At 38.2% G+C, this 24,318-nt stretch overlaps 1 protein-coding gene across 2 annotated transcripts; it reads right to left on the reverse strand.

Moving 5' to 3' along the window:
- Positions 1–1,372: 1,372 nt before the first annotated feature.
- eda2r (ectodysplasin A2 receptor) lies at positions 1,373–15,662 on the reverse strand. 2 transcript variants are annotated; one of them, XM_056745419.1, is made up of 7 exons: positions 15,335–15,662; positions 14,380–14,470; positions 13,033–13,211; positions 12,749–12,837; positions 11,174–11,341; positions 10,679–10,783; positions 1,373–4,518 (listed from the first exon to the last, which is right to left on the reverse strand). In XM_056745419.1, the coding sequence occupies exons 2-7, from the start codon at positions 14,461–14,463 to the stop codon at positions 4,079–4,081; spliced, it is 1,065 nt and encodes a 354-aa protein (XP_056601397.1). In that variant the 5' UTR covers positions 14,464–14,470; positions 15,335–15,662; the 3' UTR covers positions 1,373–4,078. The 2 variants fall into 2 exon arrangements, with proteins under 2 accessions (XP_056601397.1, XP_056601398.1); XM_056745420.1 differs by lacking the exon at positions 11,174–11,341.
- Positions 15,663–24,318: the final 8,656 nt, after the last annotated feature.

A 24,318-nucleotide genomic window follows, 5' to 3' on the forward strand; every position in this document is an offset into this window, starting at 1 on the left:
TGTTATGAACTAGAGGGAAGACTTCCTTGATATTGTACCAGTCCAGTTTCTGTTTAAACTACTGTGTCAGCAACCAGGGGTTTCTACAAAACTGTCTGCAATTGTACCCGCAGCCCAGCTGGGGGCTCTGCACACTCTCTTTTGCATCCGCTGAGTATATTGATTCCTACTGGCCACCTGCACCCTCTCCTTCTGTTTTCCACCGCAACTATGAGAGTATTGAAATGTCTAGATATTGTAGATATTCTCATTAAATATTGCCGGCATAGATACATAATGTAACTTTCTATCTACTGCCATCTGATTTAAGTGATCATTGATCAAATTCTTGCATCATTTACTCACCCTTTTGTTATTTCAAACCTTCATGACTCTATTTCTAATGGAGAACACAAAAGAAGATATTAAGAAGAATGTTGTTAACTGAACAGGACTGGCCCCCATTCCCTTTTTCAAATCAAATCAAATCCCTTTATTGTCACTCAATCATATACACAGATGCAACAGTAGGTGAAAAACGTTGGTTTAGTTCCAACCAACATGGCAGTATGACAGACATTTCTTGTACACATTTACACAGTAAACATTCTCTACAAGTTTTTACACCAGAATACAACAAATGACACGCAATATACATAATAATAATACATAGCAGCAAATGTACACAATGTGCGTGGTGTACACAGGATAATGACACATAATTTACAAATAACTAAATAAATAGCAGCAAATGTACACACAATGTGCGTAGTGTGCAGTGATATGTATTGTGTATTACAGTACAGTTTCTAGTATGGGCACAAAACCAATGCAAGTGAATAGGGTCCAGTTAACATCAATCTTCAAAATATCTTGTTTTTTGCATGAGAAAGAAAGTCATACAGGTTTGAAATGACAAGAGGGTGAATAAATGATGACAGAATTTTCTTTTTTGGGTGAACTGTACCTTTAACATCACAGATTTACATTTCAAAATGTGTACATGATGGGAGAAACTATTATAATGCTATATTATACAGTATGTTATTTTGCTGATCCTGGTTCCCTTATCTTGTCAAATATGAATAGATGTGCACATAAAAAATCACATGAAACAGGGTTTTTGGATGTGCTGTTAAATACAGACAGTCCTTTAATAATCACAAATGAACAGTAGATGGCAATCACATCTTTTGCAAGAGTTGCCCTTTTAGTAAATCCTCACTGTATAAAAGGTCTGATGTTTTATTTTTAAGAAATCTGAAAAAATCATGTTAATCGTTAATTGTTTTACTAAATGTAATATGCTTTAGCTTATTTCATTAGCTACTCAAATTTTTCCTGAATGTGTTGTTTCCAAACTAAATCAACACAATGAAAATACAAATTAGTGTGACATTAACACAAACTTATTTATTTATTTCTCAGAACACTAACAACATTTGCACCATTGCATTTCCTAAATCTAGAAAACTGTTTACAATTTACTTTCTTGAAAAAGAACGAACTATGCATTTATTTATACATCCAAATCGTTTTTTTGTCTAAAATACAAGAGCAGTATGCCACACTTAACACTGATGAAAAACATGTAAAAAAATAAAACTCTTATATACAATATATTACATTCAACACATTGTTTTAAACACAGTGATAATCACTTAACAATTACCATAACATAATAAAACAACAAAGCAGACGTCTAGAAGAGGGTGTTGACTTACATTAAAAAAGGACCAAAAAACCCCAGCACCTTTTACAGTACAAAATGTCCCAAATTAATGCTGTAATGTTAAGCTTTTAAATTAGTTTTACAAATGATAAAGCAACATTTATCTAAGATGCAAAAGAGAGAAACAATTGCTTTAAATGCCTTTTTGGATGCAGTCCATTTTGAAGAGGTCATTGCAATGCTCTATTCCCAGCAACCTGAATGCCAACTCTGAATACTTGAAGAATAAGACTGACAGACTGCAGTGTTTCAAAATTCACTATAACATTACTACAATGAGAAATGGGAGGAAATGTATTACAATGATTTTCTTCGGCACAAAGAGACGGTAATATCTGAATGATTATTTGTTGCATTATGTTATCTAATTTATGTTAACAGTTTCAAGCTCAAAGCCTATGAAGTGAATATTGGGATTGTTTCACAGAATGACTTGTGGAAAGTGTCCTGCATGTGTCTTTCTAGAAGGCCTTTAGAGCGAGTTGGTGTGAACTCTTATGAAATAAACCAAACACCTACTAATGATGGTTGATGCCTTTGCCACTCTGAGTGCCCTGCATGTGTTCCTTTGGACAGTTTCTCTCCAGATTACGTAATACAGTAACTGTTTCATTCTTTGTGCTGTCTGTGTTATCCCACCCGCATCTCTTCAAAAAAGTCACTCCAGGAACATCTGGGTGTATTTACAGACACACCTGCTAGCTAAAGGTGTGCTGGCGTCAGCCCATGCGGTTACACTTGATGTCTCAATTCCTACTAGCATCTACAATACATCTCCAAGTCCTGAGGCTAATTACTGCTTCTTCAAAGAATTGTAATGTATGTCTTTAACGACAAGTTTGCGCATGCTGTTTTTTGACTGGTTGTTATGAGATGAAATTATGTTTTGGAGAGTATCGAAAACAATGTCTTGCGCACTATTTATGTTGGTGCTTATGTACCTCGTCTCATAAACTGGTGGCTTTGTGTAGCAAAATACTGTGAAACTTAAAGCCTGCCAAAATACTGAATCTTGGAGACCTCGGAATAATGTTTTGTGCATATAATACAACAGAAACGTGTAAATTATTTTGGCAATATGACACTGGAGCTGTGCACCATCCTATTGCCAAAATAATTTACACGTTTTGTGCCATCGCACAGTAAACCTAAAATAGACTGGAATATCTAATTTATATTTTTGGCATACTGTACACACTTGTCATACGATAACATAAGTGAGAGTTAAGTTTCCCCTCAGCAATGACAGGATATTTAAAACCTATTACACACATTACATTTCAATTTAGAACTAGTTAAAACACTTCTGCAACTAGTAATGAAAGTGCAGAATGAGATTAACCGTCAAAGCAAACCTTGATATTGAATGTTGTGACTTGATTCATTTTATTGCTAGTTAATTTTGCTAATCCAGTCAGCCACATCTAAAACATAAAGCCTTGAGGCCACAGATCATTATTTACAGTGGAATGTAGGATCTCATAGCAACCTTTGATAGGTATGGCTATTATGTGCCAAAAATCACATCCCCAGCATTGTTTTCTGTGGACATGTCATTACATCCAAATTTATTCCATTTAATGTACAATAAAGTAGTAGTTTATATGCGTTTAGATGATCTTTAGTAGTAGAGAAATGCCAAGGCATAATAATGGGGCATAGACTTCTGGGTTGGCTTTGACAGCACTAACCACCAGTCTTGGACAAGTCAAAGTAAACACTAAATTATGACTAGACACTGACAAGTGGTCACCTAGGTACAAAAAGTAGCGTTAGCCATAAAACCAGTGATTTGCAAAAACAAGTCTCTTGAGCTGATGTGGGAAGTAGTAGTAAACATGTTCAAACCCACCAAACAATGCCAAATATGACTCACATCATTGACGTGCCATCATAGACGCTTATTTGTTCAAATAAGAGGTTATTGAGCTTCAGGAAGTTTCAATCAATTTGCAGCCCCTTTATCTGCATCCATTTGGAGCTCTTTCAAAAAACATTACAGACTTACAATCAGTCTTTAATGTATGTTTTTTTTTCAATTAAAATACTGAAATGATTGAATTATCAATCAAATGTGAATGAAATCTGAAATTTTCTAAATTGTCTAAAAAAGGCTAAACAAGAATAATTTCACCTCGTCTACAGTAAACAAAAGGTTTGCCTTTTTCCGCATAGTTTCACACAGAAAGCTGTCTCAGACACATCACTGTCAGCACCTACTATCACTGTCAGTCACAAAGGTTTTTAAACTTACCAGATGAATTATTCCACAGATAGTAGATAACAAGCTTGTGGTGATTATGTATGTTGCACCCGTCAGTGTCTCATTACCACAGTATAACGTAAGTATACTGACTTCCCGTCCTTTTAACAATCTCCTTTTCCAGGCTCCCTCCCTCTCTCCTGCTCTATGTCCCAGAGCATCAGCAAAGAGGGCATACTGGAATCCGAGCCGGGACATAGAGGGCTATTTGTGGGTATGATGCCTGAGGGCCTGAATGCTTGGAACTCTGGGGTATTGGAGAGATGTTGAAGGTCCAGTTCAGTGCACTCTACTGGAGCATGCAGCCCCCAGCCTGTCCGCTGTTCAGCAGCCCAGCAGGACTCTGGTGTAGACTGTTCTCCTACCAGGGTAAGAATGACATGCTGGCTGGAGAGGTCAGAGTCTGAAGAGGAAAGAACGGGTGATTCCGTCGCCTGTGAGATGACTCCTGCCGCAAGTTCTGCATGAGCCTGGCATCCGTAAGGGCGAGGATTAAAGGTGATGGTTTTAAGTGTGCGAAGGTTCTCCGATGGCAGCCAAGAACCTGAGGATGACACACACTATTGTAAATGCATGGATGTGTGTTTAATATGGCATTAATCAAATTATACTTTTTTTTAACCAATACACACAGATTAGTAAATTTGCTTTTCTAAAGGTTTTGCGGCAATTCCAGTCAGGTGTTTGTTGAATTCCAACAAAAGAAACCTCAGGAATGACATAATGTCAACCAATAGCAAAATCCAGTTTTTACCTGATCCTAAACATTAGTAGTGTTTTTTTAATATGGAATATGAAATTGTTTTCTATTCAAGATCTGAAAAATAGCAGATTTTTTGTCGTTTGTCCCGTTTAAATTTTCTGCAAATGTATGAAAATAAAAAAAAACACTGTTATCAGTAGGTCACAAAATGAAACAAAAAAGATCATTTTACTTGAGCACAAAAATAGTAAATTCAGAAAAACTGTAAAAAATGTTAGAGTGGTCTCTTAAAGAGAGAAGAAAAAAAATGAAAATACTTTCATCATTTACTCGTTCTCAAGTTGTTCCAAACCTGTATAGATTTCATTATTGTGGAAACACAAAAGAAGATATTTTTTTAAATGTGGGAAAAGAAAGACGTTTGTGGCAGGATCAGGACATACCCATGTGTTTAATGTGGAGAAAGGGCATGCCATTGTTTTGGTCCTATGATCCCATGCTCTCTCTCCGGTGTTGCGTCTTTTAGCCCCGCCCCTTTGTATGTCCGTCAGCTCCCCATTAGTGTTCATCCCTCTCACCTATCCCATTCTCTTCCCGCCAGTTCCCATTAGTGTTTGAGTCTTGTCACCTGCCCGTCACCCTCCCTGCGTCATTATACCTTGTTAGTGTTGCCCTTTATAAGCCCGTGTAGTCATTGCCACTTGTCAGATCATTCCTTCCTGTATCCTGTGTCCTATCAATGTGGTTTACCTGCCCGTGTGTCTACTGATGGATTACCTTTTGGATTACCCTGTTCGACTACTCTGTTTCTTTTCGTTTGTTGGACTTATTATTTACAGTTACCTTGGACCTTGTTTTATTTCCCCTCAAGGAAGTTTTTAGTTTTGTCTCTTGTTTGGTTTGTAGCGTTTCCCCCCATTGTTTTCTTTTTAATAAAGTCTTTGTGTTACCCTGTGTCTGCCTGCACATGGGTTCTGTTTCAACAAATGTGACACAATCATAGTAGATCTTTCCTACTATGGTAGTCAATGGTACACCAGAACTGTTTGGACGCAAACATTGTTCAAAACATATTTATATATAAAAAAAAAAACTGGAAGAGTGCGTTCAGGACATAACACATTGGACGACTGATACATTTATTCTGCTAAATTCAGATAAGGTAGAGATATTACTTATCAGACTAAATACCTTTAAGAAGAATATGACAGATTACAACTTGCAAATAGAAGGATGCACTGTAACCTCAGCAAATATAGGTGAATTTCACACTTGAAGTTAAGTTTGGAACGGGGCACCTGGCACACCTGGATACCGAACCCAAGACTACCTGAAGGAGTTCAGTTGCTCTAGAACTGTGGCGTGGTTAGCATGAATATGAAAGAAATGTGGACCCGGGTGCACACTTGTTGAGGAAGTAAAGTGACCTGTGCATGATTAAGATGTATTTCCTTCAATAAACATGTAAGAGATTATAGTGTTGATGATTTACCTTGGATTCGAGTAAGAGTGAGCCTGAAACGTGTTTCTGTGTTGCGAGTGGAATCAGAGCGGTAAAGTTACCTCAAAATAGTCGTCTGCATGCAATAAACCCAAATGTCATTTACTCTGCTGCTCATAATAGCACCAAATTAATAAAAGCACAATATATTGATCCGTGTTCTGTTTCCTGTCATGCGCTGTGCACATTTTGGATGATGTGGGACGAACGCAAACGTGCCAGGGTTAGACAGAATCAAGTCGAGTGTGAAACCACACCAATGGCCGGGAACAATTGCACTCGAGTTCGGACAGCAGAAAATGAGCCCAATCTGAAGACAGTCATACTTAAAGACATTGGCGTTACATTTGACAGCAACCTGTATTTTGAAAACAACATCTCAAATAACACAAAAACAGCATTCTTCCATCTTAAAAACATTGCCAAACGACGGAATATTCTGTCTATTTGTGAATCGGAAAAACTAGTCCATGCATTAATGACTTCAAGTCTTGATGATCGTAATGCGGTACTTTGTGGCTGTCCTGCATCATCATTGAACAAATTACAGTTAAAAATGCAGCTACCAGAGTTTGTACAAGGTCTAGAACATTTGACCACATAACACCATTTTTATCATCCCTGCTACCCATTAAGTACCGTATAGACCAGTTGTTCCCAACCTTTTTTCCTTGGGCCCCACCACTTACATATATGACAATCGGAGCCCCCCCAACCCTCATATATGTGTGTGTGTGTGTGTGTGTATACACAAATAATTGCTACTCACACACACTTATATAGATAGTAAATATAAATAAAGAAATGAAATACTTTAAACATAAATTAAATTAAGAATGAGTTAAGATGAATAATTAAAAAAGATTTGAATGACATTTTTACTTGAATACTCAAACAAATGTTCAGGTTATTTTTCCGTCTACTGTCAATTACTGCTTATTTTACAATGTGTCTTTTCATTTTGCTTGATTTCATGCTGTCATTTACACATTTTCACCACAGAACACACATTCTGGCCGAGACTTGTCTTTTCCTTCAATAAAACCTAAATTAAGGTAGGTTTGGTCAGAGCTTATAAACTTTTTCTTTATTTCTGACAAAGAATCACCGCATTAACGTTTGTAACATTGAGACGAGAGCCGTGAGGGAACGCGAGTGATTAGTGTCAGCTGGCCGTTGCACCGGTCTCGCATCTCTCACGGAGGAGATCGGAAGCATAAAAGGACAGGCCACAGGAGTGTATGACGAGAGAGGACCAGGTCTGGATTCTATGTTGTGTTTTATTATGTTTGTGTGGCCGGCAGTCGACCGTGAGGGAGCTGCGGGCAATCTGCTTTTGTTTTGTGGTTTGTTTATTTTAATAAAAGTTATTAAATGTTTGCCGAACTGTGTTACAATGTTTCTCTGCTATTTTTCCTTTTGATTGTCATGTTGACACGAACGTTGACGCCTGACAGGACAATTCTCACGTGAGTCTCATAGCGAGAACAGCCAAGGTACCTCAATGTATGTAAGCCTCCGCGCCCCTCATGTGAACGCTCCAGGTTTGGAACCACTGGTATAGACTAAAAAGTACCTCTTATCACTTCTTTAAACGGTTTAGCTCCCGTTTAAATAACAGAGCTTCTGTCATGCTACAACCCATCACGCTCTCTACGATCACAAAACTATGGACCTCTGATAGAACCTAGGTTAATGAAATCCACCAAAGTAGGTTTCTCTCATGTAGCACCTAAACTCTGGAATAGCATTCCTGATACTTTTAGAGGGTCAGACACACTCTCTCAATTTAAATGTAGATTTAAAACACATCTTTTACGCAAAGCATACATATGATGCATACCAGTATTGTCTCTGGGGGGAGGTCGTGGCCTAATGTTTAGAGACTCGGACTTGTAACGTTGCCGGTTCCAGCCTGAGTACTAGCAGGGATTGTAGGTGGGCTGAGTGAATGTTTAGCAATCTCCTCCGACTTCAATATCTGAGGCTGAGATGAGACCCTTGAGCAAGACACCGTTCCTCCAACTTTTCCCTGGATGAACAGCAGCTACACAAATTATTCTCTCTCTGCCACAGAAACCACAGATAATGATTGCTCAAGTAGGACCACGTCGTGTCATCCAGTGGTGTAGTCTAGCTTTTTGTAGTGAGTATACTGTGCTTTCTTCTCCTCCCAGCCTCATACGCACCCATCCCAGAGCGACACCCCATGGCACCACCAAACTCACTAATGCATAAAGTATGCATCTACATGTAATTGAGAGCATTATTAAAGACTGCTTATGTGTTATCAACATTCCAATTTATTATAAACAACAAAAGACAGTCAGCTGTTTCAGTTTAACACAAAAGAAGATATTTTGAAAAATGTTGGTAATCAGACAGTTGGCAGCACCCATTGACTTTCATAGTCTATATTTTTTCCTGCTGTGGAAGTCAATGGGTGCTGCCAACTGTCTGATTACCAACATTTTTCAAAATATCTTCTTTTGTGTTAAACAGAAGAAAGAAACTCATACAGTTTTGGGACAACTTGAGGGTGAGGAAATTATAACAATTTTCATTTTTGGGTGAACTATACCTTTAAGAATGATGATACTATATGAATATGGTACCTGGAGCACAGGTTTTATCAGTTGACTGTCTTTTGTTGTTTATAATAAATTGGAATGTTGATAACACAGCACGAACACTCAGTCACATCATCATTCAGATCACTACAATGGGGGCAGGAGATCGCCGGTCCTGCGCTGACATGACAATCTTTGATAGGCAGACGCGTGATAACAGCTCGACCGTGAGTGAAACCTAAGCGCTTGCGCACGGTAGGGAGGGGCGGGTGACACTCATTTTCGGTTTACATTTTCGCCTGTTTTTTTTATTTCGGCCCGAAACCAATAATGCCATTTTCGGCCGAACATTTTCGTGTGTGCTGAGCAGCTGATATCTACCTAACTTCCTGTCCCTCCACTCTAACCAAGGATGCCTGTTCTTAAATTCCCTAGCCTGACTTTCAGTCCACAAGGCTGGCCAGGGGTTCTCATTTCTCTCATCATCTGAAATAAGGAGATATACAATTTTTATTCTGTTTACCACACACACACACACACACTATCTCCCCTCTTCTGCCGTATTAATTGATCCACCACACTAACGGTAGTGAAGTTAGCAAGTTCTGGATAAAATTCAATATACCAACAATCCCCTGCTATTACAGTTACGTTTAATGATAACATGTACTGTATGCTAGCTTTACTTACCAGGTAACTTTACGATAGCATCAGCCTCATTTTCTGGAGTTTCTATAACGATCGTGTCATCTGCTGCAGATGAAGTGTCTCCCGAAGCTGCTGTAGGTTTAGGGGCAGGCATCCGAAAACACTCAAAGAGTGTACTTTGAGTCTCCTTTCGTTTCATATCTTCTAATTAAGATTCAGAATAACGTTAGTCTTGCGATGTAAAGACACTCGAGATGAATTTAAAACTTGCGCCGAAAAAGACCGCCAAGCAACTGCTTTTCCTTGGTAGGTGACGTCAGATCCAGGTCACAGGCCACGGAAGCCGCAATGGTCCAAAAACGTTAGTGATTTGCAATCGCAACACAGACGGGGTGAATTTATGAATGAAAGTTCTGTCACAAAACGATGTTGTTACGTATACCCCTTTTTAAGAGGGTATACGGAAATCCTTTGACTTTCCTACTGGGTATACGGCGTATACCTGCGTATCACGTAGACTACACCACTGGTGTCATCCTCCTATGAGAGCATGCGACTGACTGACCATCGGGATACCCGTCCAGATGAATCTCATCTCCAGCCCAGACAATGTCAGTCAACAATGAACAGCAAAGATGGACCCTTGTCATTTTAAAGGCGTGTTTCCGATTTCTCATAGCCGTTGTTGATGTTAAAATCACAAAAACAGACACACTCCTACCCCTATCTTTCGCTTTCGTCAGTGCTCGGCTGGACTAATGTTCATCCTGTGCACTGTGCACCTTACTGCTGATTGGCTACAAGGTTGTTTTGGTACTCTGCTCAACTTTGCCTAAACAAGCATAATTCGGAAAACGGACACCCCGCCTGTAATACTAATACTAACTTTTGTTTATTTTTGTCTTTCTTCCTGTAAAGCTGCTTTGAAATATCCAAACATTGTGAAAAGCGCTATATAAATAAAACTGAATTAAAAATGTATACAGTCCAACGTGGGGGTAAGTAAATGATGAAAGAATTTTCATTTTTGGGTGAACTATCCCTTTAAATTTGTACGGTTTCTTTTGCACGATTACTAACATTACTGGTCAGCATGCACTGGACCGCTACAAAAGACACCATATTGTTTGCATATGCTGAGAGGTTTAACTTGAATAGATGCTTGGATTTCTTTTCTGAAAGTGATGTTTGTTAATGTGGTTTTTAATGAGAGTTTGCAGACAAAATTTTGCACATCACATTAGCTGTAATCAAATTCACAGCCTGTCATATACGCTCTCACCTGATCTGTCAACATCTGCCTCCTGCATCACTGTGTGTACTGCAGTCATGGGAATGGAGGCTGCTTCACTGTCATGCTGACGGGTGCCAACTGGTGATATACAACCTGTGAAAAGTTGAACGAGAGTTATAAAATTATAAATAAGCTTAATATGTATTTGTGTTTGTTTTAAAGTGATAGTTAACCCACAAATAAAAAATATTTACTCATTTCAAACCTGTATGACTTTCTTTCTTCCGCAGAACACAAAAGAAGATATTTTGTAGAATGTTCTTAACTGGCACACATTCACTTGCATTGGTTTTGTGTCAATACAATAGAAGTAAATGTGGTGCCGGAATTGTTCGGTTATTGACATTCTACAAATGATATTATTTTGTGTTCTGCGAAAGAAAGAAAGTCATACAGGTTAAAAATTACAAGAGGGTGAATAAATGAATAAAAAATGTTCCTTTTTGGGTGAACTATCATATTTGTAAGCATGCGTGTTCATACGTTTACATGTTTTCCTAAGTGAAGCACGTGTGTTATACGTGACACACACTATGGCAAACAGAAAGGTTGTTAGGACGGCTGTAGCTGCACAAGAAGTCACTATGGAGGAAGCATTTTGGACATAAGCGTCTGAGGAATGGACTTTTGCCACACCAATCACTTCCCCTCCTGAAAAACAACAGAATCTATTAGAACCCACACATACCAGCAGAACCAACTTAAAGAAAGAAAACCTCTTATTATGATCCTGTAGCTCAACTGACGGAGCACTGCGCTCACAGTGCAGAGGTCACAGGTGCGATTTCCAGGGAACAAACAAACTGATAATATGTATACAGTAGTGGCCAAAAGTGATATCCTGGGGGGGACCCTCAGGTTTGATTAAACCAAACATATGAGGTTTATGGTACAAAATGGACAAAACACTTTTCAACTTTTAAGTAGTTTATTGGGAAAAATTATTCGGCCAAAAAAACCTATCTACAGAGTATCAGGGAATGCAAGTTTTTAATGAAATATACAAAAAAGGCACAGAAAAACTGTGTAAAGCAAACACTGACTACAATATTTACTGTTATTAATATTGTTGATCCTCTTGCGCAGCAGTATTTCGTAGCCATTCTCTTGGGCTATATCTTTATAAACTTTGCACATGTGCTGTGAGTAATTTTTTGCCATGCCTCCTTAAATTCTTCTCAAAGCTGAGCTTCAGTTTTTACCTCAAGTACAACTATGCTAAATGGAGAAAAAGTTTTCAATACATCTTCATTAATGCATTTGAATAAAAAGCGAAGACGTCGATTGACCAAAGTTAATCATCACTTAAAAGCACTGTACTTTGCTTTAATCGATATTTCGCTTAAAAATGCATTAATTCACCCTCAGGTTGTTCGAAAACTGTATAAATGTACTGCTTCTGCTGAACACAAAAGGCTTTTGAAAGAGGGGGAGTGTCTTAGTAAGTTGGGTAGAAATGTAGTCCACTTTTAAGACACAATCAATCTGAATCCTACACACATCAACAACTGACAAGCCCAGAATCATAACTCACTGATTCTTACAAAACAACTGCAGCTGCCTCATTCTGTCCCCTTTCACTCTCTCTCTTTCTGAACGTATCCCTCTTCCTGTTGCTGGCAGTGTGTCTGATCAGCAGAATGCTAAAAGACCTCTGTCAATGCATGACGGAGTGGGTTCAGTGAGGATCAGACCCTCAGTCCATGCTGAGAACTTTCCGAGGACATTGACTGATCCAAGCTGGATAAGTATCTCACTTCTTACCTCACCGTAATCACATTGACAGAATAAAGAGAGGAGAGATAAAACACTGAGAGAAAAAGAGGGAGTATTAATGCTGAAGCGGAGTTAAGAGCACAAGTGAAGCGACGAGAATGGGAGCGTGCAGGAGTGAAGAGAGTACAATCAGGGATGAGAGGATGAGAACACAAGGGAGAAGTTTGATGGATACATATAGACCACGTGTGCGTGTTGAAAGCGAGAGTCTGTGAGGACGAAATCGAAAGGTTAATGAGTGTGTACGCTGTGCAACTCCCAAGTAAATATTGTGCTACTTACTGCTACATTGTACATTTCTGAATGGGGCGGGGCCACATGCAAGACATTCCAAATCTTCTAATCCATCCAATCGCGTTTTGCTGTAAAACCTTCAAATGACAACAATGGAACACAAGATTTGATTTGAAACGAATTTGTGCGTGTATATTTATCTGGGTGTGTGTATCAGGGAGGTGCACGCTATGTTTTGTGCGTGGGTTGGTAGCAATTAATGTATGACGTAAGCTCTGTACATCAGGTTCTATTAAGGTTGTTTTGTTTGCATCTGTGTGAATGAGTCTCACCCAGGTAGGCAGTTTCCACACACTGCATTGTCTGTGTGTGTGCAGCGTTTGATTTGATATCTGTTGAGCCGACGGCAGTTCTGGCAGAAGGCACAGGGATGGGAACCCCAGTCCTCCTTGAACCAGCGAGTATCACATACGCCGCACACTGCAGACACACCTTCACTGTAACCGCAGTCCTAAAAGCCCACAAAAACAAACCCGGTAACGTGATAAGTTCATAGGGAGGGTCAGACAACCATGGCTTTTCAAACCTGACTGTAAGTCATTAAAGGTCGCACATGCCTCTGCTGGCAGAGATGTGATATGACAGCATGTTTACAAATCCCACTAATTGGGTCTTTCTTTTGTCAATCATGTTAGATTTTAGACCTCCACAGGTGTCACGATGCACACCAGTTAAACGCCTTTATCTTTAATGCATTTCACAGTGTGTTTTTTTAAGAATACTGTAAAAACTTTATTTACCGGGTATTAACATCTGGCAAAGTACATTACTTTGGTTCAATGAAACACTTTTAAATACATTTAATGAAAGCAACGTCAACTTCAAAATTTAAAACAGACCTTATGGAAACCTTTTAATCTTTAATCTCAAAAAAGAGGAAATAGAGGAAAACTACTTATTTTAATTTTATGAACTTTGTGTTAGTAATGAACGACATCAGAAATACTGTTGAACCAAGTAATTTTTTTTATTTATATGCTGCACTTTTCTTTTCAGGCACCTAAATCACCAATTTGGGTTTTACACCAAAAAATGCTGAACACTTAAGTCCCATGAGTTTCACACGCAAAATGTTTCATTATCAAAGCTTAGTTTCCTTGACAGTGGTTCTCAAACTGGGGGCCCCAAGATGGATCCAGGGGGGCACAGAATTTTTGGCATTTTATGAAATGTAGATTCATACAAAATTTATCGTACATTTTAACCAATCAAACGTTAGAAAAATAAGACCACCAAACAAAATAATGAATGTTCCGATATTGTTGAACTGAATATGTTTTGGTTTAAATAAAATTGTATGTTTAGGATTAAGTCTGTATTTAGGGGCCGCAAAGTAATGCGCTGTAAACAAAGAGGGCCGTCCAATGAAAAAGTTTTAGAACCACTGTTCTATGAGAAGTGACCCGGAAACATTACTTAGGAATGATGAAACATTATATAAATGATTGACATCTGTTTGGAAATATTTAACAGTTTCTACCCTGACAGCCTGGTAGGTTTTGTCTATAGTTTATCGTCAAAGATAAAGAACAGTACACTACGAAATTACAGTGTAGCTGTTGCTTTCCTCACACAGGCATCAAGTGTCGCAATTAAGTCACAATAATCAAAAACCTCACCTCTTTCAGTTCTTGACCAGGTGGACACCGCTGGCACTTGTGGCATTGTCCGCTATAATAGTACTCATCTGCGGAGCAATCCATTCCATATCTAAAAGAAAGAAAGAAAGAGAGAGAGAGAGAGAGAGAGAGAGAGAGAGAGAGAGAGAGAGAGAGAGAGAGAGAGAGAGAGAGAGAGAGAGAGAGAGAGAGAGAGAGAAAGAAAACAAAACAGTCTATTTGAACCCAAAGCGTAATGTTACATTTAAAGAGTTTGGTTAAAACTCCGTTTTAAACATATTTTTTATTTTATTATTCTTCATAGTTTTATTGCATTTTATTGTGTTAGTTAGCTGTATTTTTTTAGCTATGGCTCAAATCAAAAGAAACCAAATGCAGTTTAATTGATATTAATTGGAATGCACAATTTAAAAAACGGACTTATCTCATTTTGGACCTGTCGTATTAATTGTATTGTACATTTTTAATGTAATATTTAAAAACATAAGCGTTTGAAAATGACACGCAATGATGCATTAATTACAAGGAAGGAAAGAATGAAGGAAGAAAGGAAAGAAAGAAAAATAGATGAAAGAAAGAAAGAAAGAAAGAAAGAAAGAAAGAAAGAACGTTTCAACAGTTCTCTTTGCGTTCGTTTAAATTATAATGATGAATGTTCACTCCAATTCATGCTAAAACTTACAGAAACAGATCAGAAGACAAGCAGAAGAGGTAACGTTACGGCGCACGGAGAACATTTAGGTTAAATCTGATACAAATATATCCCCGTTAAACATTCTATTGGGAATAATCATCCCCCGGTATGAAATCCAGGTGGGGTGCTCCATTTGAGCGAAGTAGGGCGAGTTGTTAAGATTACAACCCGGCGCACGCAGAATTTAATAGCCACCTACATCATGAATCGTCTCGTATTTGTAAAGTCATGTATCAGGAGAGCAACATCATCAACACTTACATGACAACAGGGCCAGATCTCAGCAATCAGTTCAATCCCTGTCCCTTTAAAGTATGCGTCTCCAGTGCCTTTGGGTAAGTTCTGTCCAATTTAGCTTGTGTTTAAATTTGTTAACGGTTCTCTCAACACTCGCATGTCTGCCCGGTGTGACGGGTGCACACGCTGTGGGACACGGACATGCCCTGACATGTTAACGCTGGTGTGACGGAGGTAGCGTGATGTGTGACCTCTGGTGCCTGTTTACTAGCAGACACATTTTGAAGGCGATTTTTGTTCAAATTTGTTTCTTTCTTTCGAGTTCCAGATTTTCTCACAATAAATGTTTTTCAATGGATTGCTCTTGTTATGCTACCATGACATACTACTGGCTTGTCTTGTTTATAAATGATCTGTTATCTACTGAGGGCGGCAGTGACAGAATGGTATTTTGGTACCACATACAAACATTGTAACCGCAAATTTATACGCATACTCCACCCAAAAATGACAAATGATCTTATCATTTACTCTCCCTTGTGTCGTTACAAACCTGTATTCATCAAATTTGTTCTGATAAACACAAAGATATATTGGAGAAAAAGATCATTGACTACCATAGTACCATACAATTTTTTTATTTGTTAAAACCCAAAATGTGATATTTTGAAGAATTTAGGGAAGCAAACAGGGCACCTTTGACTACTTGAAATTTCCTGGTAGTCAATGATGTCCCAGAAATGACAGCTAACATGTTTCCAAAAAGCCTATCTTTCATTGTTTTTAACAGAACAAAGACATACATACACAGAATTTATATTTTTGGTGGGGTTTCCCTTTTAACTGTGATATTTGTTGAAAGGCTATAAGGGCAACAAATGGAAAACAATCCACCACAACATTGTTGATACAACGACAATCTGCCCAAAATTTTAAATTTCTTGTGCATCAACCTTCATTTGGACGCAAGGTGGTGATAATGAGTCTCCCTTTTGACCTTTGTAATAGAGTCCAATGACCTCACACAACATTATTGGTGGATTTAAATTGCTTAACAACTGGTTCATTTTAGAAACCACATAATATTCATTTCCAGCTCTTCACCTTATATTACATTGCACTTCATTACACGTGAAATTAGACTTCATTGCATTATATTGTAAGGCCACATTGCCTTCGTTTAAAAGCTGCAGGAACAGGCCTGTTCTGTAAAGGGCTGAATCTTATTTGACCCGATGAAGAAGTGAGACATGGTATCATTATTTTCTACAATCATCGCACACAAATGCACAACTGGGAAATTGTTAAACTCAAGTGATTTTTTTTGTAGATGTTTGTGTGTGTATGTGAATGATGAAAGGATAACTGCATTTCCTGAGAGCGTTTTGCAAGGTACCATAGAGAAAAATACAGTATAAGTTTGTCTGTGTGTGTAAGTGCGCGTGGGAGGGGCGGAGGTTTGTAGCCTTGCACAACAGTCATAGTAGTTTTGGCAAAGGAAGAAAAAGAGATAGTGAAAGTGGGAGAGAGTGCATGACAGAGTCGTTTTATATTTTGTCAGGGTTATTGTGTCTGAATTGGAAGGTTGTTCTGCATCCTATATCCTTTAACTACTCTTAAGCAACTCAAATTTCAGATTGACAAGATGTTATATTAATGGAACAGAGTTTAGCCATAGTTGTAAAGAACAGAGCTGTTGTTGGCTGGGACCATAATGAAACACTGTCCCGGGGCCTCTATATTAGGGGGAGGGGGGAACTGATGTTCTTTATGGGTCTCATTGGGCATGTTCCGGGCCTTCTGGATTTTTAGTCCTCGTGATGAGTAGTAGTACTATTGAAGAATCAGAGTGCGTTTGTGTGACCACTTCATCCCTGAATTTTATCTTTGCCCCTTTTTCTTCCACTTCACACGCATTCTTATCAGAAGTGTAGATTTGCTCTGACCTCTAAAAATGTGCATGTGAGTTTGTTTTGACGTCTGACCTCATATTTAAGTCCAAGACAGATGTTGTTCTATGAAGGTAGCCCAGACAGAGATGTCTCGATGACAAACTGCAGACCACAGCATAACAAAAAAGTAATGCAAAGCAAGCCGTTTGTAAAACTGCATGCCTAAATGAAGGCATGTGTGTCTGTCTGAATTTATGCATGTGCGTGTGTGTGTGCGAGTTGGTGGGAGTTACAAGTATGAAGGCCGTAGAGCTGAGCCAGACTGAGGAAAAGTTCAGATAAGAAAACATCAACCACCTGGAGAGAGAGAGACACCTAAACACATCCTGTGGTAGTCTCAACGGTAACTGAACTCTTGTAATAATTCTGAACGCCATCTATTGGTAATGTCACAGGTGCATATTAGAGTAGAAATGGTTTGAGTTTGAAAGGCACTTCATCCTTGATGACAGTAGTTGATATGGCCACAGGGACATCTCTGTGCACCTGGTGTTGACAGAGGAACTCCCATGAAAAGTGACACAAAAGCCCCTAAAAACATCCGCATAACGTACAAAACTGGAGTCTGCCTCGAGGGTATTGCCTTACACCAGCAGCATAAATATAATGAGCAAAACAAAGTAAAAACAGAGGTCCTTAAAGAAAACACATTAAACACGTTCTTGTAGCTCAAATCATAGAGGTTTGCGTTGGCAGAGCTCAGGTCATGAATTTGAATTCACATACTGATAAATGTATTGTCACTTTGGATAAATGCATCTGCCAATTGCAATAAAATAGGATTAAAAATTCTGCAACAAAATTATTAAAATGTGTGAAATTGTGTGGGGTGCTTAGAAGGTCACTTAGTTAAATGATAATCATTATTGAGACAAGTTTAAAAAAAATACATTTTCAGTAAATGTTCAATGGCACACCAAACAGTTTTGAGGCACTATTGATTACTATAGAAACTACTATGGAAGTTAATGGTGACCCAGAACTGTTTGATTGTATCTTCTTTTGTGTTCAACATCACAAAGAAATTAAAACAGGTTTGGAACAACCTGAGGGTAAGTAAATAATGACAGAATTTGGGTAAAAACTCACTTAAAGTGCTGCCTTCAGATTAACCATCTTGGATTTGTTCCATCATCAAGCAAAAGATAGCAAGTTCATTGGTAGCAAGGAAATGTTTATGCACCTCATATGCTTAGTTGATGCAGGACACCCATCTTTCACAGCTGTATTAACGATTGGAAGGTGATGGGACTCAGAAGTTTTGTGGGTCTCAGATTGGACAGCATGGCTGTGGGGTCTGAGGATTCACTACTAAGTGCTAAGTGAAAAGAGAAACGTCTGGTTAAATTGTTGGTCCAGGTGGGGCTCTTAAATTTTTACTTTAAGGCACCGCAGCCTGTGATAAAGCACTGTGTTCTGCTGGTCCATCTCTTGTAGTGCTGAGATTATCCCAAGAAGATGGCTGGCTTGCTTGTCACTGCAAGTCGGCATTCTCCCACTTCATCTCCTTTAACGTGGCTGCAAGACCCGGCAGCTGTTGTATCTGGCAATGCAACTCTGCATTTTACCCTTTTAGTTTGTCAGATGTGCATCACCACTTGTCCATCAGGATCCACTTATAGTGATATCTCTTATGATTGACAGACGAGGTGGATGGGTTTGGTAAAACCTGCAGTCCTCACTTACTCACCTTAGCTGTTGACTGCATTCAATGAGATCCTGGTCCCCTGAGGTTGTAGTCTGCTAAGTGAGCTGTGGATCATCTTGTGTCTGTGCCTGTACAACAGGGGCTTCATTTTCAGGTTAGACATGCTCTCTGTAGCAATTCACTGATTCTGACCTGAACGAGTTGTGTTGGATGTTTACTTCACTGCTTGTTCATAGTTGCGGCTACAGTACAGTGTAGTGTCTTACACCTAGATTATGGTTTTACAAGCTTTTATTTATTGAACTGACATGAGCGTGTGGTTTAAAATAGAAACAAAATACAGAATACAAAAATATATAAAATTTTTAGATCGCAAATTTTTTGTCAAGTAATAAGTTGCTGACACAATAACAAATATTAAATCAAGTTTAATTTTATTCTAATTAAATTTTTTGTTTTATGTATGTATTACTGTAAATAAATTCATCTTAATGGCATATTAACCCATGGGTGGCGTTCATGTCTGTGTTTTTAGTAAAAAATGATGTGATCAATGTTTTTTATATTCATGTAAACATGTTTTGTTCGTCAATCATAGATTTTTTCCTATGACAGTACAGAAGCGAAAATAACAAGTATCTAGCATTCTTTATATCTTGCTTGTAAATGCGCAATGTATATTAATACTTAAATTTTAGTGTTAAAACATTTTTATGCCTTTTTACTTTACTTATATTTTTACATAAATTGTTATTGGCTGTAACAGCAACAATAAACCTCATACAAGGGGTAAATGACATATAACATGAACATAATTAAATATAAACCAGTCTTAACATATCCCTGTGCAACGGAATGATTAAGATTTCAATATTGTAAATATTTTTTTGTAAATAAAAATAGGGGATAAGAATAATTTGAGATTTCCTGAATCTGTGGTTCATTGGTACACAATTTGATCATTTTACAATTTACGGTAACATCCTGTAACATCTCATAAATGTCAAAAACAATTATGTTCAACAAAAGTTTGTCCACTATAAAACCTTGTATGCTGCCATATAAAACCTTGTGCAGCCACATAAACCCCGATATGGTCATATAAAACCTTACTGTCAACCTCAGATTTCATGTACTCGTGTTCCTTTCTTGGAAACAGGTCATGTTCACATTTGAACCTCAGATATGTTGGAGATTCGAGGGGAGGGGTTGAAATAGAGAGCTTCTCTATGACCACTTCACATCCTCAGACTGACCCTGCTGAGTTGCTTTGGATAAAAACCATTACCTAGGACTGTGTATGAACCTCAAATCCTTTTGAAATAACAAATCATCACACAATAAAACATTGAGTTATTTTAGCTGTAGTATTTTAGGGCATAACACTTTCAAGTTTAACACAGACTGGTGGTAAATATTAAGATACTTTAAATGAAAAGGCCATTCAAGTATATAACCTTCAGAGTTTTAATTCAATTTTGCATTTTAATATTAATTTAAGTGTATTATTTTTGTGTTTTTTAATAATAACAACAAAACAGATGTTATTAATTTGTTTCTTTTTGACAAGGGATCACGCCAACTCTACTTTTGTTTACTTCTCTCAGTTTCAAGAGGTGCAGTATAGCAGAAGATCAAGCCGTTTTTTTGGAGAGGGTGATTTTTCACTTTCCTTTCTTCCACTTACTTTCCCAGAAAATATATCTAAAGATGTGACAGTGTATAGAATGATGCATCCTACCCCCTCCCCCCACTGCTCACAAAAACTCACCCAGTAAAACATTTCGGAGCTTGATATTAACTGGAAAAAATATGTCTTGGTCATGTCTTGGTTTTTAGTTGTTTTAAAATATATTTTAATAATAGTTTTAATGTTTTATTTTAAATTATTAGCCTAGTCAAATTGAGAGTACCTTATCAGTCAGAAGGGGGGCCCCCTTGTGGGCCACAGCCCCATGTTGAGCACCACTGCACAAGTGTAACCTGTAAGGACTGCAGTGCAAGCAATCCCTCAAAACCCATGAATTGAATTCCCCTAAAAAACAGACTTTTAAAGGGGTCATATGACGCAATTGTGTGTTTTTCTGTGTCGTTGTTGTGTTATAAGTACCCCTTGCATGTATTAGACACGTGAAATTGCAAAAATGTGCTAAATTAAAGTGACAGTGTGCAACGGAGTGAAAGTGAGCAAAATTAAAGTGTCAGAACAAAATATGCATTCTATCTGAATGCGAATACTCACCCAGACCTGCCTGAAATGTCCCCTGTAACCACACCCCCACAAATCTAAGTCAGTTTGTGGTATGAGTTGACTAAGACCACCCAAATGTATACGCGAGTAAGGTGGGCGACCTGTCAGTACAATTGCTTTGGAACCTGATGTTCCAAATATTGTAAAAGATGTTACATTTCCGTCACACGCTTGCAGTATTCGACCAATCACTACGCACTGGTTAACTGGCCAATCATAGCACACCTTGCTTTTCAGAGCGATGAGCTTTGTAAAAAATCTGCAAGTTTCAGAGAGGCGGGGCAAAGAGGAGATACAAACAAGCACGATATGTGAAAAAACATGTTTTTGAACCTTAAATCGTGTATATACATTGCATTATATCTAAAACAAACGATAATATTAGTTTTAGCCGTTTCATATGACCCCTTTAAACAAATCTCCACTGTAGTGACTTTTATGGGTGACATCGTTAAAACTACCCCTATACTTAAAGCACCTGACCTGTGGGCCCTGTTGCATGCCCACTACATTTCATCCTATTAGTTATGGCCCTTAACCCACCATTCTCATATTTTTTTTCTGTGGAAAACCATGTCTGTCTAAATATCCAAATCAGCCCATGTAATTAAATCTGAAAACAAGGCTGAGGCTGTAAAACATCACCTATCAATTGACTGGGCGCCTGCCAGTGTTCTGCGTGTGTGCTTTTGTCCTTTAAATGGTCTTATGTAACCCAAACTGCCGTCTGACTGGATGTTTTATTAACTGAAAAGTTTGACTTGTCAAAGCAAGGCACATGTGGTCAACACATCGTACATTTTATTAGGATGAGATCAACAGTAAGAAAAAAACAACGATGAGCATAAAGCTGTATTATAAAAGTTAACAAAGCTTGTGGGGTGAGTGGTTTGTGGAAAATCAGTTTTTTTTACTCAAAACCGTAAACTAAGTGAAGAAGCGCAAAAAGACTTTAATGCAGATGGAGATAAAAAAAGAAATTGTGCAGAAAAAAGTCTACATGTGCAGGTGTATTTTGTTGCATGTGAGGAAATATTTGACCTCTTACTCAGAAACTCTGATGTGCTCAAACAAGCAACAACAAATGAGATATACGTGTGGGCGGGGCTTGGTCGATTAACTTACATATTACAAATTACAGTTACTTACCTCATCAGCTCTGAGAGCTTCCCTAGACACGCGTGAAGCAAATCCAGAGACACTGTAGTGATAACACTCTGGCACACTTGAGAAATGTAAAGAATGCCTGCTGATTTGAAAGGTAATAATGAGTGATATGTGATACGATCAAGTAAAATTAAGACCTTCACTCAGTAGCGTTATTATAATTGAAAGATGAATACAAGGCCGTGGTTTTTCTAGGCCTTGTAAATACACACACGCAGATCCCACACAGAGATCTGCATTATGAAACACCCATCCTCTTGGATAGTGAAGACCACATTGCACTGACAGATGTTATTTCTCAGTTGTTGGCATGGCGTTGACACCATGGAGAATGATAAACTTTATGCAGCTTGTTAAAGCTTAGGCTCCTTCTCCGTTTGTTTCTCTGTCAGCTCTTACTCTCTCTCTCTCTCTCTTCTGTTTGGGGTAAAATTACAGGTCTGGATTGGTATGTCTAAATGTTTCTATGGAGATGCTTGTAAACGAAAACTTGACATTACAGGAAGAGAGAGGGGGTGTGTTAGAGAGACCCAGAGGTGATTGTTTATCATGCATCATTCGTTTTTCAATCCATAAACTGTTAGAAGTCTTGTCGTTTGGATGCATTTTTCCTTTGTTTTGTCTTTATTTCTCTGTCTCTCATTCACTCTCTGTTTCAAACAGACCTGTGAAGTTTTCTAAATGTGGCTAAATATATGTAAGTTTGTGTTTGATGTCTGGATGTTTTCAGTTGGGAGAGTAGTACAAACAGCTGCTCACAATCATCTTAAAGTTGTGCTTTGTCAACCACAAGCCATTAAATTGTTTGGCAACCACGCCTTAATTTAACATTTTCATTTACATGGTGCCCATGTGTCCTATTAAATACTCACACGCGGCATGAAGTGTTTACTTCACCTCTTTGCCCTTATGCTGCTTTAGGACGGCCATGAGAAAGATCAATCAGAAAGTCATAAAATATCTTATTTAAAACATGAGCCATTTCAACCAAACCCATGCTTTTAGGGCAGAAACTCGATTTGCAGAGACAAAATGTAGAATAGTTTCTAAAACTCTTGAAAATGTGATTGATCACTGAGACTTATGTATGCTAAGTGTTTCTATGTAGAGAAACGTATGCCCTGTTTACTCAGGTGCATATGAGTGTCTGAGAGAGACTGACTGTCTCATTTATCAGAATATTTACAGGTAAATGTTGCGCTGTTGGTCTCCAGGGATGACAACCTTGATCTGCTTTATACTGTTTATATAGATGCTTTTATGGACACGTTCGGTTATGGTGTGACTCTTAATTGTTTGCAGTGCAAAAAATCTTACCTACATGGAGTTTCGGTAAAACATGTTTTTGACTTTATATCAACACTGCAGATATTTTATTTGCTGTAATGCGCATTAAAAATCCTGTCAGTCTTTAGCTCAAATAAAGATAATGATATTCATAAATATTTAAAAGCTCTCAAAATATCAATATTTAGCCTTAGTATTAGTATAATCTATCACCTTCAAACCCGGTCACAGATCTAGGCTGTAAATATATTGTCTATTACAATACATACGAATAATGTCCTAAAATCAAGGGATTGTTCACCCAAAATGAAAATTCTGTCACCAATAACTCGCCCCCAAGTTGTACTGTATAGAATTATTTGTTCTGTTGACCACAAAAGAAGATATTTGAAAGAACATGGGAAACTGAATGGTTCTGTGGCACCATTGACTATCACTGCTCCGGGTGTACGTGTGTTCACAACTTGCTGTGCGTGTGTTGACTACTCTGGATGGGTTAAAAGCAGAGGTCACGTTTCGGGTATGGGTCAACATATCTGACTAATAGGTCAGTTTCACTATAGTAGTTTTTCCCCTACTATGGAAGTCAATAGTGCCCCAAAACTGTTTGGATACAAACAGTCTTCTAAATATCTCTTTTTGTGTTCAGCAGAACAACAAAATTTAGATAATTTTGGAACAACTAGGTTGTTAGTAAATGGTG

This window comes from Triplophysa dalaica, chromosome 4 (genome assembly GCF_015846415.1).
Source record: "Triplophysa dalaica isolate WHDGS20190420 chromosome 4, ASM1584641v1, whole genome shotgun sequence".
NCBI classification, from domain to species: Eukaryota; Metazoa; Chordata; class Actinopteri; order Cypriniformes; family Nemacheilidae; genus Triplophysa; species Triplophysa dalaica.